General features: G+C 44.7%; 1 protein-coding gene across 1 annotated transcript; it reads left to right on the forward strand.

Annotated features, from left to right (window-relative positions):
* The first annotated feature begins 1,817 nt into the window (after positions 1 to 1,817).
* PITPNB (phosphatidylinositol transfer protein beta) lies at positions 1,818 to 18,402 on the forward strand. The gene is given in 11 exon segments (NM_001245113.1): positions 1,818 to 1,857; positions 2,715 to 2,745; positions 3,600 to 3,745; positions 4,310 to 4,401; positions 4,527 to 4,534; positions 5,669 to 5,743; positions 6,854 to 6,937; positions 12,536 to 12,613; positions 13,092 to 13,202; positions 13,733 to 13,855; positions 17,737 to 18,402. Coding segments are annotated over 11 exon segments (819 nt in total). The 5' UTR covers positions 1,818 to 1,837; the 3' UTR covers positions 17,788 to 18,402.

The raw sequence follows: 18,402 nt of genomic DNA on the forward strand, positions 1-18,402 counted from the left end.
CTGTGGTGGAGCTGGGCTCAAGCGCTTTGTCTGTGCCAGCTCTGGGTCAGCGGGATGTGGCTGCTTGTGACACTCGTGTGTGGCTGTAAACAGAGGCTTTGGGGGCTGAGCAAACACCAGGCAAATGTTGTCCATATGGGGAAGGAGCAGCAGGGACTGCACGCTGCCAGCGTTTTGAAAAACCAAATAAAGGAAAATCTTGAATGCTTGGGGAAACTGAGATTTACACCCACCCTGCTGCTCCTCATGGCCCGAGACAGGGCAGGCCTGAGTCACCATTCAAGGATTCCATGGAAAGAGGTGTCCATAGGAAGAGCTGCCAAGGGTTTACAGACTTTTATGTGGGAGAGGAGTGCTTGGCAACACTGAATTTTATCAGGATTTCTGTCCTTTGTGTAAATGCCTCTCTTGCTCCTGGCAAGAAGAAATGTGGGGGGGGATGGCTTCTCCAGGGCTCAGCAGAGAGGGTCACGGATCACCTCTGAGGAAAAGGATGCACCACTGGAACACAAAGTGTGTTTTTCTTTCCAGTTTACCTGATTTTAATTTTTTTTTCTGTGCATTTCAGAGGGAAAGCAAAAGTCTGCTGGCTGTGAAAAACATCTGGGGATAAAAATGAAAGCTAATGCTCAGGAACTAGAAAGCAAATAAATATATTTAGAATACATAATTTTAAGTAAATCCTGCCATTTTTCCTGAATTACAATTTTTGAGAGCTCAGAGTGGAAGTATGTTTCCTGGCTGCTTTGTTCTTAGGGCAACATATTGCCATAGGATAACTTCCATCGTTATGTAAACCAGCATAAAGCCAAATTCAACACAAAGAACTTGCCTTGGGTGCTCCCATCCCTCTGCCTGCAGCCAGGAGCTGCGGTAGGACTTGTCCCTGTCACACTGCCCTGCACTGGCCGCTATCACACCCCTGAGGGACCACTGGAATTCCTCTCCAGCAGGTTCCTCACAGCCTGAAGGGCTCCACTTGGGGCTGACTTCAGCCTTCTTTCAAGGTTTCTGAGCTTTTAGACCCACAGACTACTTTCATTTTGTAATTTTTAGCGCCAGCTAAAGGTGGAAGCCCCAGTGTGGGTTATTAATCCCTGCGTCCTTCTCGTGCCTGCGATGGAGGCAGAAATGAACGGTCTCACAAGAGGGCGGCATTGGCCGCGGAAACCGAGTCAGCTGCGGATTTTCTGCGCTTTCATTTGCGTGGCAACACAGGGGCAGCCCAGAGCTGACAGGGATCGGCGCGTGAATGATTTTGCATGAAACATTGTAAAAAGGGATTTTACCTTCCCGCGTGTGACAGATGCAGAGGAGCCGCACACGGTGCTGGGTGTGACAGCGGAACCCCGAAATTCACCAGCACTGCAGCTCCTCACTCCCCGCACGCTGCGGGTGACCCCATTCGGTAACGGCGTCGCGAGGGCCGGACACCGCGGAGCGAGCAACGGGGTGTGCAGCACCGGCCCGTCGCCGCCCGCCAGGCAGTGCGGAGGGGCCGTCCCGCCCCCTGCAGGGCCGCGCTCGGTGCCGGGGACCGCCGCACCGCTCCCTGTGCCCGGCCCCGCTCCCCGGCCCCTCACGCCCCTCACGGCCGCCCGGCGCTGACGTCACCCCGCCAGCAACGCTCCCGGGGCCGGCCCGGCTCGTTCCGATTGGCTGCCGACGGGTGAGGTGTGAGCTCGCGGGAGCTGCGCGCCCTCGGATTGGCGGGCGGCCGGCGCGTGCGCGTCCCCCCCAACCCCGGCGAGGCGCGAGCGCGATTGGCCGCGCGGACGGGCGGGGGGGCGGGGCCTGGCGGGGGGTGGGAGCGGCGCGTGCGCGGAGCGGCGGGAAGATGGTGCTGATCAAGGAGTTGTGAGTGGGGGCAGCGCCGGGGCCGGGCCGGGGCGGCGGGCACGGGGCGGGCCGGCACCGCGGGGAGCCACCACCGGGGCCGCCGGTACCTCTGCAGCGCCCGGGCCCCGCGCCCCGACGGGTCTGCCCCGGCCGCGCCCGCCGCCGGGGCCCGCCCGCGCCGCTGCTGCCGTGCGGCCCCGGGGCCGCTCCGGTGCCGCCCTCACGGGAGAGGCCGCTGGGCACGGCGGGGCCGGCGGGCCCTGCCCGCAGCGAGAGCCGCGGCCGTGCAGCGGCTGCTCCGCGAGCTCCGTGCGCCGCTCGGGCCCGGGCAGCCGCCGCCGGGGCTTTCTCCCCGGCTTGCTCGCACGGCAGCGGGGCACAGCCCGTCCCTGCTCCCGGCTCGGGGTACATCCTCCCCGTGGGGGCTCCTGCCAGCTAAGCACAGGCTGGTTTGTTTCTCTGTCCCACCTTTTGGCTGCTTGTTATTTCAAAGTCTTGTGAGATAATTACAGTCAAAGTGACGGTAGCCTCAGTGGTGGTAAAGGTAATGTGTAGGTTGAAAAGTTTATAAACAATTTTAGCATAACACGAAATTATTTTGACAGAGCTGGAAGTGGATCCCAGATTTCCTGGCTCTTTTGAACGGCTTCTAACATCTTCCATCCCTTGTGTTTCATTTTGTAACGTATCTGGCATTGAACTTTACTTGGGTTTGTTGGGTTATATCCAAAACCTCCGTGTCACAGAGATTTCTGAAGAGAAAACTTGGTTTGGCTCTTTTTGACACTTCTTTCTTCAGCATCTGTGTTATATCTATTATCTGCAGTTGAAGTCTAATGAATCATTTTACTGAGTTTTCTCTTTTCCTCTTTCAGCCGAGTGGTTTTACCTTGCTCAGTGCAAGAGGTATGTCCTGATCCTCCCTGCTTTATTCAGACTGAGGGGTGGGAGGGGATTTTGTGTCAGAAACATGGCCAGCCTGAGTCCAAACATTCCCTGTGCTGTGGCCACACTGACAGAGATGAGTGACACAGGTGTGAGCCCTGTTCTAGGCAAGGAATTTTCAAGGAAGCAAATGCAGCACCAAACATTGAGGTGTTCTGAGCCTTGCCCTGCCACCAGTACAGTTGTGCCCTGGGGCAGCACTTTGCTGCTGATCCAGCACTGAGGGACTCCAAACCTCTTCCTGAAGCCACAGGTGAAGGAATTGTCTTCCCAGATATGAAGCCAGCAATTCAAATGGCACTGAAGTGCACTTAAATAAGAATTATGATAGGATGTCTGTCATAACAGAGTGTTGAATGTGCTTCTGAGAGAAATATCACACTTGGTCTGTAGTGTGCATTTCCTGGGTCCTGTAAGGGCAGCATTTTGTTGGTTGAAAGTGTGAATTGGGAAGACTCAGAGCTGTAAATCAGTCATTCCAAAATCTATAAACTCAAAATTGATATTTCTTGGTGCAATGAAGAACAACAAACACACTTCTCTTCAGTTTTCCTATCCCAAGAGCTATGCTGTGCACCAAAGTGTTGGGTTGCTGTGCAACAGCTGGGGTGTAGAGTTGGTGTTTGTGAGCTGCAGATACATGTTGCCAAAAAGTTGTCAGAATGCATTACATATCTTTTCTATGATGTATTTTACTTTGCTAATAGTCTTCTTTGTACTACTGAATTGTCAGAGGAAACAGCTAATTGTATTTAACGTGTTAAAAGTTTTTGGCCAACTTTGGTGCTAACATTTGGCTTCTCTTCCCTTTTCAGTATCAAGTTGGTCAACTTTACTCTGTGGCAGAAGCTAGCAAAAACGAAACAGGAGGTGGGGAAGGAATTCAGGTCTTAAAAAACGAGCCTTATGAACAGGATGGCGAGAAGGGGCAATATACTCACAAAATCTATCATTTAAAGAGGTGAGGAAAGCCTTGATGCACATTGTAGTCCCTTGTTATTGAGCAAGAAATGTTGAAAGGTGAGGTTTAATTTGCTGAATCGTGCATGAGTGCTCTGGTGAGTGGGGAAATGTGAAAGGCAGTGGATTTGAAGTAGGTGGGACACTGTCTGGGACAAGAAAGAATTGTGTTTGCTTACTCTAAGCAGGAGTCGGAGATGAGTGGGACATAAAGTTCCTGCTGCAGGTCAGGAGCTGCTTGCCAGGGAGCTGGAGGTGAGGGCTCTGCAGTGCTCATCCTCAGCAGGTCTTTGCTGCTCTGCAAGAGGAAGGATAGCACAGCATTCCTCACTATGAGATAGCTCACTCTCAATTACCTTATCATTACCTTTTCCCATTTTTTCTCAACCATGTCATGATCAGGAAGGTTTTTGAAGTTCCTGTGTATTTCACTGCAGGTGACAACATGCATCATAACCCCTCATATGCTTGGGTAGAATGTGCCTTTCTTATTAGAGTGGAAGGAAGCAATGAGGAATTTCAGCTGGCAGGATTTTAAACACGTTGTCCATGTTTGTTTTCCCAGTAAAGTCCCTGGGTTTGTAAGGATGATTGCTCCAGAAGGCTCCCTGGTGTTTCATGAGAAGGCCTGGAATGCATATCCCTACTGTAGAACAAGTGAGTCTCCCCCATGTGTGTTCTGTTGTTTTTTTTATATGTGAGACCTTTCAGAAACAATTGTATCTAATTATTCTCTTTGTTTTCTTTTCCTTTTCATTGCACGTGTTTTCCAACGACACCAGTTGTGACAGTGAGTATTTGATACCCTACCAATCATATATTGGGATTTTTTTTGAGATACATTTTGTCTGTTACTACCAGCACAATTGTCTGGCTCCAGCCTGTCAGATGTGCCTTGTTAAGACTCCTGGTGTAAAGTATAACAAAGTAACTCCCTTTACATTATTTGACTGCACGTGGCTGTAATTAGAACTGTAATTTGTCAGAGAAATTATTTCATTTTCTGTGTCTTCTTTTATGCCTTTAATTACCATTACAGATGCATAATGTCTGTCCTTGTAAGACATAATGCTAAAAAAAGCAGTAGGGGAAAAGTGACATATCAGAGGCTTCTACACTCCTGAATGCAGTGAAATGGAATCAGTCCCTGCCTATCTGAAGTGCTATTGCTGTAAAATGAATTCCTGCCCCAGTTAAAATGGGATAACTGGGAATCTAAATGGATCAGCACAGCTCAGGATTTGGGTTTGTTTTTTTAAGATGCATGGGAGAGGCACATCATTAAGATTTTCATGCTGTTTTACATGTTTTGGTGATCTGTTTACAGAAAATTTACTAGTTAAATGTTAAACTGCTTTATCTGCTCAGTTGCAAACATGGTTTAGATTGTTACCATGTGGATGTGACACAAGTGAGTTTGGGCTGTTGAGCTTGACTCATCGTGGTAGCTGTGCACACAGGTGTGTGCCCTCTGACTTCTGGAATCAGCAGGGCTCTGTCATTGTCTTTAGATGTACAGTTTGGTGGCAGCTGGACCATTATGACCCAGCTTTATGATTGTAATTGTGCTGTACAGTAACATCTAACTGCAGGATTAATAATTTGAAAATTACTTGAACACTGAGGTAAAGAACTTCAGGGTTGAGGAAGCAGGAAAGCAAATGGCAGGGTTATTTCTACTGGTGTGCACAGGTAGAGCTGGATTTCTTAAACATGACTGGTTTTAATGTAGTACTCACTGCTCTGGTTTAAGATTATCATGTACCTATTTCTGTGTGTAGGTAAGGGGCTGTTTCTCTGGTAATTTTAATATATTTTATTGCTAGTCAGGGATTAGTAGTGGCATGTATGTAGATACCATTTACCTAAACTTAAAGCAGAGAGATGTAATCAGACTTGTGCTTTTTGCTTTTTATTCTTACAGAATGAATACATGAAAGATGACTTCTTCATAAAAATTGAGACCTGGCATAAACCAGATTTGGGAACAACAGAGAACGTGAGTTGGGGTTTGGATACCAAGCCTTAGTGCAATTGTACAATTAGTACAGATAAAGTATTTTATACTTGGTGATGGTGGATAATTACTGCACAAAGTCAATGCCTGACCAATGAGTAAAGCAAGAAAAGCATTTTTCAGGTTCTTGCAAGGTGGTCAAGCTGTGAAGGGGTTTGGTTTTTATGTTTAGAGGTCAATACAGATGCTTGATTCTCATGCAAATACTTAAATAGCTTTTCAGCAGGTCATTTTTTAAATTTCATGTTCTTTTGTTGTAGACATGCTGACAAGTTTATTTGGAAACAGGTTTCACAAGACCACTGGAGTTGATCTGTGAGCACTGTAGTTAAATATTGAAGCTGCCTCTGTGAATTGTCCCAGCTGGTGATGTTCTTGTTTTCTCCCCAGGCAGTCAATTTGGTTCATGTGTCACTTAATGAAAATTTTGATCTGTAGTGACAAACATTTATAAACCATCCAGAGAGGAGTAGTTGTCAGCCTGTTTCCAGTGCTTGGGTGAGCTGTAACTCTGGGTGTGCTACACAGAAGGGGGATTTTTGTTCTTGGACAGCTCCACTGGCTGTAAATGAGTTTAGGTGTGCTGGACAGACCCCAGGTGTGGAGCCAATTCCATCCTCAGACCTTTACACACTCTCAGACCACACCTGGTTCAAGGCAGGCCTATGATTCAGGAATCTATGAGATCAGCTAGGTCATTGAAATCTGCATATTTGCACTTGGAATTTTCAAACCACTGTCTAGCTCAAAAAGTTCATGCAGATTATGGAATAGGTAATGGTACTAATTAGAGCTTGATTTCATTAGTGCTAACAAATGTGACAGATGAATACAGCTTAATCTGAAATCCAAGTTTCCTGAATGCACAAGAAGTGAAGTCTTTGTGCTGGTTTAAAATTGATTAGTGAGTGAATTAAACTGTAATTGTAGAGATCATTCCCTTTGAGAAAGGCAGAGGAAGTAAGGGTAGGTTTGGAGAATGCTGCCTTTACAGCATCCTGAAAAACTCCCTGGCACACACATGTACTGCACAAGGTGCATCACTCTATGATTCCCAGCATGGAAGTAATTCCTTCTTTTCTTTTTTTGCAGGTTCACAATTTAGATCCAAACACATGGAAGAGTGTTGAGGTTGTCCATATTGACATTGCAGATAGAACTCAAGTAGAACCAGGAGTAAGTAAATGTTCTGCTGCTGGGATTGGGATGTAGCATGCAGTGCTTTGTGTTTTTAGTGCTTTGTGCTTTGTGTTTTTAGTGAATAAGCTAAAATGGTGTGGATTTCACCCAACAGAGACATGAGAAGTGTCCTTAACAGAACCATTCATTTATGTGCCTGCCTTCCTTCTTTGGTTTTACTGCTGATTCTTTCTGCACATCTGGATCTGCTGGGGCTGTTGCCTGGTTTGTTAAATTGTAACAGCTGGACTGTTTGACATGTAATATTTTTTGGACAGTAGGGAAATGGTAGGCACTAATATGGAAACTGTGTTTGCACAATAAATGTGATTGTCTTGGTTTTGTGCAAGGAGAGGCTCTTCATAGTGTTTAACTGTTATTTTCTGAAAGTGGATACTTGGATACCTACATTCTGGGAAGAGGACTTCTTTACAGGAAGTCTTTGGAACTATTTTCAGTACATAATCCTCTTTTTTCTTTTGTACATTTGACCTACAGAGTATCAAAACTGAGTGCAGAGTGGTCTCATCCAGTCTTAAGTCTCTAGTGATATTTCTACATTTCTGTTTCCTTTTTATAAACTTCTATAAAAGCCATTTATAGAAGTTTATAAAACTTTTCCACTTTTAGCAAATATTTTAGAGGATCTTTATAGATTCAAGCTCACAGTATAGCCCATTTTTGTGTAGGAGTACTTGGGATTAATTTTCACCTTGTGATTGAATTTTTTATTTCCATTTCATCTCCCAGAAACTCTGTTTTGCTAAGTCCTGACTTCATTAACCAAAGCCTGGCTTTGTGATTAAACTCTTAGCAGACTGGTGACTCTGAGTTACCTGCAGACTGACATCCTTGCTGCTTGCTTGGTTTCCCCTGATGGGATTAGACATCAGGAATCCTCTGGGACCCACTCTTGGAGTCTTTTCTGTTATAAAAGTCTGAAGTTTCTGGCCTTTGTCTTCTCTTTACTTCTTAGGACTTCAGGAGAGACACTTTCTATTTGTGCTGTTATCTTTATCAAGTTTAGGTAATGGAACTTGAACTTTTTTTTTCTTGGAAGTTCAGCTACATCATAACAAAATTGCCAAGATTAACATGCTGACTTGTGCTCATTTAAGTACGTATAGAAATATTTTGGGTGACAGCTGTGACTTTCTTTAGATACACATTTAACCCTGCCTTCTCTTAATCATCTCCAGCATGCAGTCTGTGTCACTTCATGTTGTTTGTATATAAAAGTGACTGCCCAGGAGAGAGACTTTTTAAAGTGTAAGCAAAAATGAGCACTTGATGAACATCAGAGGAGGCTGTGGTTTTGGAAATAATTTGCAGAAAAGTAGAGTGTAGTGGAAGCAAATTGAAATCAGGTTTATAGCTATTTTTGTACAATGAAGACATTAAATGTCTTGTTTAGGTCATAATGGGTCTTTATTACTTGGAAAGAAAATTCTAAAATTCCAGTTTTCTACAAACCAGTCAGATTACACATGCCTTAAGAGTTTGAATTTCTGTGTGCTGTCCATTTTTCTACAATTTGAGGAAATATATTGTAATATAGGACTTGCTCTTTTGTAGTCTGTAAGGAAGTGTTAAAAGATTCTCAAGTTACAGAGCTTGATAGGTGGATCTCTCCCATTTCAGACTTAATTTATCACGATGGGCAGCTAAACAGCTCCATGTGCTGAACCTTGGATTCATCAGGCAATGGCACATCCCATGGGACAGCCTATCTGTGTACAAATATGATGTGCTTTTAGTTTTATGCCCCTCTTTTCATCCTGTTTATAAATATTCATCTCATCCAGCCTTGTTCCTAGTGACCTTTAACTTCTGGCTCTGGGCACAGCACCACGATGTGTATCCGTGATAACTGGGCTGGTTTAATTTCTCTTTTGAACCTTGGCATTCTTTCAAAGGTGATCTCAGGCAGTGGTTCCCCTGATAGCTGTGCTGTAGCTGCAGCTAAAATGTGATTGCAAGACATTTTTTATTAAAAGCCATTTAGCTAAAGCTACTAAAACACAAGAGTGCCTGTCAGGGCAGTGTACAGAGGTGCTGGTCCCTGTTTCAGTTATGAGATATGGGAATCATGTACTGAGTTGAGAGTATGGTATACTTTGATAAACCTGATTTTAGTCGTCTGGTGTGCTGTGAATAAGCACTCACAGAGCTGTGGGTGATGTTGGAGGGAAGTTATGGTAGGTGGTACCTTCCACAGGATCTGTATGTGAGTTTTTTGCTTGATAACTCCAATAGTGTGTACATTCTCTTGCTTAAAACACCAATAGGATATTGAGCTGGAAAACCAGAATTTGTGTCCACCTACCTAGTTAGTGTGATGCCACTCCATGTTCAATTCCATTTTCATGGGTTTGCAGATCAAGCATCAGACCTGTGTAATTTTCATGTTAGGTTCTAAAAGTTTTCTTAAAATAATTCTTTCCTGTATATGTGCTTTTAAATTTTTATACCATTTGATAATGAACCATGAGTTTTGAGGAGCACTGTTACCACTCTGAGCAGGTCTAAAGACTGAGAATGAGAATTGTAAAGAAGTGTCCAGCTTCTGGGTTTGTTGTGATACTACTTTATTGTATGTAGTTCAGTCTGTCTAAATCGTTCTTTATAATAGGTGGTTGCATTCATGCATATTATACTGAGAATTTGAGCAGAAGCTGCCTGTGAAATGGTATTTGTGTATTTTTATTTAGTGGTTTTGCTCCTCTGTCTTGTTATGCTGCTGCAAGCTGATGTTTGCCTGTCTAGCTTTCCAGAGGGCTTCAGGGGTTTGAGCTGTAATATTTGCTCCAGCAGCTGCCTGTTTTTCTTCCTAAGAAGGACTTGTTATTGTCAGGAGTTAAGCTCTTGCTGCACAGATATTTTCCTTAAACTCTGCAAAGAACTGTTGTTTATTTGTACTTTGGCTCTAGTCCAGTCTTCTTCCCTGCATGCTTGTAGGATTTTTGTGTAAAGAAGAGTTCCTACAATGCTCTCCTGTCCATCTAGGCTTTAGTCTATAAAGGGTTTTTCCTGTCCTTAATAGGATTTGGGTTAACTGAGTTCTAAAAGGTCTTGCTTTAAAGCTTCTGTCTCTAGCATATGAAACCTTACTGTGACTCATCTATTTCCTTGGAATTTCTGTTTTCACTCCTACATTTTACTCATAGATAACATTTTCTTCCCCTATGTTTCCAGCTGTGGTTATTTTTATGTGGGTCCTAAATGCAAGAGCACAGTTGCTTTTTACCAGTGTCCCTGTGCAGTGGGAGGCAGGATGGCAGGTGACTTGGGCTTGAGTGTCCAAGACAAATCATTCCACTGCATAAAACAGGCAGATCAAGGCTGCACATGTAGCTCAGTTTAAATGCCTCATGCCTCACACCACTACAGTGTGAACTCTGCTTTGGCAGGATGTTCACACAGTGAAAATAAATTCAGGGTTGTCTTAATGCAGTACCTGCTTTTATTTATAAAACTGGCACTAAGATGTGGAATTCTTGTGTTTCTGTTTGGCATGTTGCTGCCTGAAACCAGCAACAGCTCTGCCAACAATTAGTTACATTGGCCAAATTGTTTATCCATTGCTGTATCTTGATTCACTTCAGTGTCTTCTATCCAGTGGTTGAGTGAAATTTTTAAAAGGCAGTCAGTCATAATCAGTAATTTAAAACATTCAGTGTATTTCTATAAAAACATTTTACTGTAGTATTTGCATAGGTATCTTAAAGGTAATTTAAATGTAAAGATTACTCTTTTTCCACACAAGGATTGTTAAAAAAATAATTTTTAAAAAGTGCATCACATTGAGCCTCCAGGACAATGCAGAACTTGAGGATTCCAGTGGGTTGCAGCTCTCCTCTCCCACAGTATTTGGGAATAATGTGTGAGTTGAGAAGTTGGTCCCAGACACAGCCAGTGGCTGTGCTCAGTGCAACAGGAAGGGGCTCAGGGCTGGATATCATGTGCTGCTGTGAATTTTCTCTTTGTGATGTCTGTGGAAAGCACATGTGCTTTATTACAATAAAATCATAAATAAGTGGGTTTCACTGAAATTCAGTTGACAAATATGGCTTGTGGTCTTTCTGCAGTTATAATAATTCAAAACTTTAAATGTTTTAAGTGTTGCTGTACAGTGCTAATGCTGGTTCCTCAGGCTCTGAGGCAGGGGAAGGCTTGTGGAGCACCATGGCAGCCCCTGCTGAGGCTGGCTGACTGTTGTGTGGCTTCTTCAAAGTGGAATGTTGTTTTGCCTTAGAGGGAGAACTAGAGGGGAGTCCTGGTTTGTGGAAGCTCATAGAACACTGATTTGCAATGAGATTAAAATGTCTTCACTCACTTGGCTGCTTCTAGGAAATATCTGCTCAATTCCTAAAGTATATGTTTGAGTCCTCAGTATGGAAGTTTGTTTGAACACCTAGTAATGTTTCCTAGATAAATTGGCCTATTTTAAATATTCAGCCTATTTTAATATGCAATGTAGGTAGGTATCTTAAAAGAACTAGGAACAATGAGAGAAAACTGGGGAGAAGAAAGTGTAACAGCTGATATTCTGTAAGTGAAATCATATTCCTCTGAGAGGACTTCCTGGATTTTTCAGCTCCATTTGGCTTGCAATAGGTTTTTGTAAATGTCAGAATATCTGTGAAAGCATTAACAGTTAGTACATTTAACCTTGCTCTGTGGATTCAGAATTTAGTCTAGAAGTAGCCTTTGTTCCTCTGTGCTGATGGGAGAATCTGGAGCTGGAAACTGATGTGGTCTTCAGCAGCCAGGAGCTGCTTCTCTTGGAGGTGTTTCCTTCACTCCATGTTCTGCAGATTTTGGCTTCACCAAAACTTTACTTAAAAATGAGACCTTAAACTCTGCTAAACTTTATTAGGCTTTTCTGTAGCACCTACCAAGCATTTGTTCTGTTTTGAAGCAACTTAAATTATTACAGTTGGGTTTTGTGGGTATAATGGTAATCTTGGATAAATGGTTTTTATACACAATATAAACCTTACTTGCTTTCACTGAGGCCAGAGTTTTTAATCCTTTCCTAGTTCCACACATTTTTATCAAATAATCATTTTCATACCCCTCATCAGTAAAATTCAGTAAACCCATCTGTTTGGAAGCATTTGTCCTTTTCAGTTCTGTACCCATTGGCTTTTCCCCCATGCACAGGGGGTGAGCAGAGCTGTCCATGGTGAGGCAGCACCGTGTGGGCTCTGCCTCTGGCTCAGGCTGGGGTCTCAGAGTTGTGTAAGGGAGTTGCTTCTGCCCTCCTTCCCTCCTGTTCTGCCCTCCTTCCCTCCTGTTCTGCCTCCCCAGCAGTGACCATGTGTTGCAGCCTGAATAGCTTTAGCATGCTGGTTGCTGAATTATTGCCTTCTCCTCCTGTCAGGGGTCACAGACCCATGGGGCAGTGCAGATGTCACAGTGTGCACAGCACAGGGCAGCCCTGGAGAGCTGTTGTGTTGGGAGCAGGTGTGATGGAGGCATGGAGCCAGCCTGGCAGCTGTGCTGCACCCATCCTGCTCCAGCAGAAGCTTAACACAGTGGGATATTGAATCTGTTGGTGTTTTCTGACTCTCAGAGTGTTTTATGTTACAGGACTACAAAGCTGAGGAAGATCCTGCATTATTCCAGTCAGTTAAGACAAAGAGAGGACCTCTGGGGCCAAACTGGAAGGTACTAGGAACTGTTGTTACAGCCTTAGGAAGTCTTTATCAGCAGAAGAACAAGGTTCATGGTTCCTTCAGAACTTGGCTCAGCTCCATTTGAGGAACAAATTTTCTGTGGCCCAGCACATCCCCCATGTGACACCCCAAAAGCATCACAGAACTTGCCAGTACCCCCTGCCAGCCATCAGAATCTATCCCAGGAGGAAATGGGCTGTGTGTGCCACACCAGAGATCCCCACAGGAATTGAGCAGCCCACTGCTGTGCCCTGGAGTGAATCACAGGGAGTCTGTCAGGAACAGCCCCAAGTTACTGATTAGAATACTGTTTTTCTGTAATAATGCTTAGAATAATATTTTATTATCATAACAATTATTAACTTACTATAGCTATATTATTTATCATTCTAATGCATTAATTAGAATTATAATTTCTAATAATTAAACTTTTAAAGTATTAAAACTTCTTTTCTATTATCCCCAAACAGAAGGAGTTAGCAACTGATGAGGAGTGTCCCAAAATGTGTGCTTACAAATTGGTGACCATCAAATTTAAGTGGTGGGGACTGCAGAACAAAGTGGAAAATTTTATACAAAAGGTGAGTGCTTCTGCCTTTGGGGCTCTGTTGATGTGGGGGTTTGAGCAGGAACAGTGGTGCAGTTTCCTATTGCTCAAAGCCAGGGAATTTTTGTCCTTTTGCCCAGCCAGTCAAACCATTTGTGTCTTGCTTTGTTACAAGTGGGGCTTCACTGGTAGTACCAGAACAATTATCTGAGGAAAAAAAAAGCAAAATCTTTAGGAAGTGGATGTTCTGGTTTGGCTGCTGCCACCTTGGAACTGGAACAGATTTTAACAACATTCTTCGTAATTCTCAAGTAATGTGAATGGCTGAACTTTCTTGAAGCTCTTCTTTTGATAGTGAAATTTGTTCATTCTTTCCATGTTAAAAGCATTTGAGAAATGAGGTGAATTTAAATTGGATCCAGGGGTGTGAGGTGGCTGAATCTGTAGCAGTGTGAGGCAGCACTCACTTGATGATTTTAACTCTGCAAACTGAGCAGCTACTACCACTTCACCAGCCTTTAGCAAGTCCTGCCTGTGATCTAATGCTTGTTTATCTTCTTAAAGCAAGAAAAAAGGATATTTACCAACTTCCACCGCCAGCTGTTCTGTTGGATTGACAAGTGGATTGAACTGACTATGGAGGACATCAGGAGGATGGAGGATGAAACCCAGAAGGAGCTGGAAGCGGTAAGAAAGCTTTTTTTTAAGGCTCAGATGTGCTTCTACCTGCAGATTTATCTGTGCAGAAACTGAGGCAAGTTGTGTGGTGTCCGTGCCTGTGTGTGTGTGTGTGTTTGGGCAATTGCTGATGAGCACTGTGGCCCCTTGAGTGCAGCCCCATGGGCTTCCAGCTCCTGCATTCTGTGCTGCCTTAAGGTAAGTACTCTGATGTCATTAAATGCAGGATGTCTGCCCTCACTACCTCTGTTCTTATGGCACCACACCCCCTGCAGAAGTCCCACTCAGGGCCCTTCTGGCACTTGTTGGTTGGAACTCAAATCCCATTCCATCACGTGTTTTGCTTTGTTTCATTTCTGGTCATCACTAGATCTGATTGCTTTTTCTCTTCAAGCATGTTTGTGTCACCTGTCAGCTGTTCCACTTCTAATTAGCATACCAAACCAGAGTTTTACTTCCAAAAAGAAAGTCAGTAAAATCAGCTGAGACCATGTCAGTTTTCCTGCCTTAGTGGCTGTGAGGACCAAATCCGTGTGGCCTGACATGGCTGATGTTTGGGAGAAAGCTCAGACTTAGGGCACTGTCACTGCCCTCTCCATTCAGAGGTAGAGGACCACCACAGGCTGGGAAGGAAGCCTTCTTCTCTAGAGTCTTTCCAGAACATGACCTTTAGCATCAACCTTTCCCATGTTAAATCCCACTGGCATTTTTGCAGTTCTTGGATTTGCAGTTGTATGTCCTTCCCATTTTGACAATTGCTTCATGCCTCAAACCCAATCAGGTTATGCAGACAGTTCCAGTGTCTTGGTTCTTCCAAGATGTGTCTTCAGCTCCAGCTTGCTATTTGCATGGTTTGCCCCATGCCAGACACCTCCAACCTGGTTGCCTGAGGCTCCAGACCAGCTCTGGACAGGGGCCTTGGGACACATTCTGTGGTCTGAGCCTGGTGCATCTTTCCTCTTGGTACTAAAACAGCTGCAGCTCCTCCATCCCCTCTCTTGCTCTACAGGGACTTTGCAAACAGTGTGGCACAGCCTGTGTTGTGTAGGGATGTTTCCTGTGTTTGGAAAAGTGTTTCTTCATAGTCCTGTAGCACCAAATGCTCTTTTCCCATAAGCTGGAGGGTTTGTGTCAGCAGCCCCAGAATGTGCTTTGGACAAGGTTGCTGTTCACTCACTCTTGCAGATCTTATGCTCTCTCATGGGCATTTGAGTATTTTTAGCAGTTGTTTTCTCAAATCATGGGGGTTTCTTCTTGAATTCTAATTTATGCCTGATCCTGTTCCTAGAGCCACCTGTTCCCAGGTGTCTGTGGAGGAGGAAGCATAACAGCTGTCCTCTCTAAAGTGATTTCTGTCAGAAGGGCTCCCTTTTGTACATCCATAGTTATTAATTTGGACTGGAACAGACTTTATCCAGTTTCCCTGAGCAAAGGTAGTGGCAGTGAGGAGTGCACCAGAGGTGTGCTGGAGAGAGGCAGCAGAACCTGTGTGCATGGTGAAATTGTTCCTTTGTGTCTCTGTGGACTGTGGATGTTTTGTTTCACATTTCTCGCTGGTAAGTAGTTCCTTTTAAATACATTTTTTCCAAAATATTTGCTGCTCTTTTAGTTCTTACCTTAAGCCAAACCCAGCTCACATGTCTCTGGGTGTAACGTTTATTGTCGTGCTTAAACATCAAACCTATTTACTTAATATTTTCTCATTTTGCAAAGGCAAATTGGTTTTTTGCAAATAGATTGTTGTGTAAGATGTTAGTGTCAGGAATTTGGAATTTGTGTATTGTTGAAAAAATTGGATTGGTTTGGTTTGGTTTTTTTTCACAAGATAAATGTATGATGTTACACTAACCCAGATTTCTGTGGATATTGTGAAATGTGAGAGGAGTGAGGACCTACTGTCCTTGGGGTTTTTCCAAATATTGCAAGAGGGGTATCTACAAACACCTATAAATGATGTAATTTCCATGGGTTTATGGTGCAGTGTGTTATTGGACAACCTAAGGGCAAAAATGTCATTGCCAAATAATATGAATGCTAGTTTTATCCAAAATAATTTGTCATTCTTGTTTCATATTCAACTCTCCATCCATTGTGCTCACCAGTACCTGCCATTACATCCCCAGTACACCTCAAAGTGTGTTCTATGGCCAGGACCTCTGGGAAGTGAGTGCTCAGGGATGAGGTGCTCCGGGTGACACAGATATGTCCCTGTCCCTGCAGTGGTCAGGAATTGGCAGGGCAGCCCTAGGCAGTTCTGTGATGCTGAGAGCCAAACCTGGCACAAAGCAGGGCTGGCAGTGCATGTTCTTTCCCACACAGTGTCTTGGTAGTCTTCCCCTTCTCATGAACACCTTTTCTTCCTTCTGCTCCGAGCTGTTATTTCTCTGGGTTCTGTGCACATTCCAGTTCTTTTGTTGCTCCTGTGCTTCACCTTCAGTCAATTTTTATAGTCAGGATCTCTGCTTTTGTTACTTTCTGTTACTCTCTGAATTCTCATCAGTGTTCTTACAGAGTTCTTCTATCCCAGTCCATCTTTTTATCACTGTTTATGTTTCACTTGGTGGATTCTGTCTCTGGATGCTGGAGATGAGAAGCACCTCTGCTCCATGAAACATGCATCAGCTCATCAGTGCAGAGTAGGAAAGCATCAGGTCCAGCCAAAGCCCTGTGACCAACCTCTCTCATGCCTGTGTGAGGGTAGAGATGCCACACTGGCTATCCTGACCAGTGATTCCATGCTGGAGCATCGTGGGCTTGGTAAAAATTCCAGCAGCATTGTTTATAGCTGCTCTCCAGTTCCCAGGTCTCCTTGCCAAAAAGAATTACCATACCATGGCCAAAGCCCCTGAGCTGTAGCTGGTCCTGGCCCTGGCCAGGGAGAGGCAGATCCTGGGCCTGCAGGTCATTCCTTCTCTCATATACTAACCACGGCGTGCAGGTTCTGTGTGTGGAGCTCACGTTTTATTTCACTTCAGATGCGTAAGAAGGGTTCCGTTCGAGGCACTTTGGCTGCGGACGTCTAGAGGAGTTCTCTGTAGGTTCTGAGGCAAAGCGAGCTGTGTAAGTCAACTGCTGGATGGAAAAGGAGAAGAGGGATTAACGTTCTTTTGGATGGGAATTGCTAGCAGAAATCATCTTAATGTCTATAACCCGTGTGGGCCTTACCTTGCTCCTGCTCGGTAGTGGTGTGGTGATCAGCAGGTGGGACTGACCCGCGGTGCCCAGGACACACCAGGTGGGCACTATGCAGGCACTAAGGCTGGGAGCAGAATTCCTGCAGCATTGCTCACCTGCCCTGGTGCCTGGTGCTCACGCAGTGCAGGCAGCCCTGCTGTGGGATGTGCTGCTGTCGTGGCGCTGGCGCCGAGCCCTGGCGCCCGCCCCTCTGGGCACAGTCCCACAGGCCAGCGTCGCTTTGCTGCACACGCGGTAGCAGAGTGACCTGTGGGCTCGGGCCGTGTCACTTCGGGAAGCTGTGGAGCGTCACCTTCCAAACAAGTTCAGTTCTTAGAAACCCAGTTCCACCCACAACACTAAACTGTGTCAGAGCTGTTACTGCAGGAGCAGCTTCTCCAGGAGTTAGAGACTCTTGGTGCTTGTGCCAGCACTTTGGTGCTGCTGTTCCTCACAGGGACTGTTGTAACACCCCAGTCCAAGGGTGCCACATCCCACTGATCAGTGTGGGCTCCCCAGTGAAGGGAGCTGCTCCCACCCCTGGGGGCAGGTCCTAGCCAAGGACAGCTGCCGCTGAGATTCCCTCAGGAGCCGGCATTACTTTGGTGTGATTCTGAGGCCCTGTCCTGCTTTTCCCTGGAGATAATGTCCCTGCGTGTTTGGAGCTGTGTCTGAAGAAGCTGCTAATGCAGAAATTGCACTTCCTCTCTCCACAGCTGCGTAACCAAGGCCAAGTGAGAGGAACGAGTGCTGCCAATGACGAGTGACGCCGGACGGACGCCGGTGCCGATCTTGGCTGTGTGTGTGGGTGCATGACTCTGTATATAACTACACACACACATGCAGACAGAAGGGGTGGTTACAGTGTCTCCGGGTGCTATACCTGTCCTAGCAAAGATTCCAAGGAAACTGCTTTCATTATGTATACCCCAAGCAAATAAAAAAAAATCAACTGAGTAGTGTCATTTAAAGGATGAATTTTGCTAACTGGTATGTTCATGAATGTCAATACTGGACCAATTTCTGCCCTACTTGTTTTCTCTCCTGTCCAAGTCACTCTGCTCTAACTCGCCCATCTCTCGTTGTAAAGGAACACTCAAAACAAGTTAATTTCAGTTTTATGTCTTCCCTATGTGATGAGTTTTTGGAATAGGAACAATGAATGTATTTATAGCTATTTATTTCTGGATTGTCATTATCCTCTAGTCAAATCAGAAAAAAAAATTCTATTAGTGGAAATTGGAAGACTTTTACTGTTGAATAAGTTTAACCCAAACTACCCACTCACTGATTTAAAAGAAAAAAAATCATGTTTTATTGGACTTTTGTACATTGAAATGCTAACAGTTTTCTTCATTAAAATTGGCAAGACTAAGGAAAAA

This window comes from Taeniopygia guttata, chromosome 15 (genome assembly GCF_048771995.1).
Source record: "Taeniopygia guttata chromosome 15, bTaeGut7.mat, whole genome shotgun sequence".
In the NCBI taxonomy this organism is placed as follows: Eukaryota; Metazoa; Chordata; class Aves; order Passeriformes; family Estrildidae; genus Taeniopygia; species Taeniopygia guttata.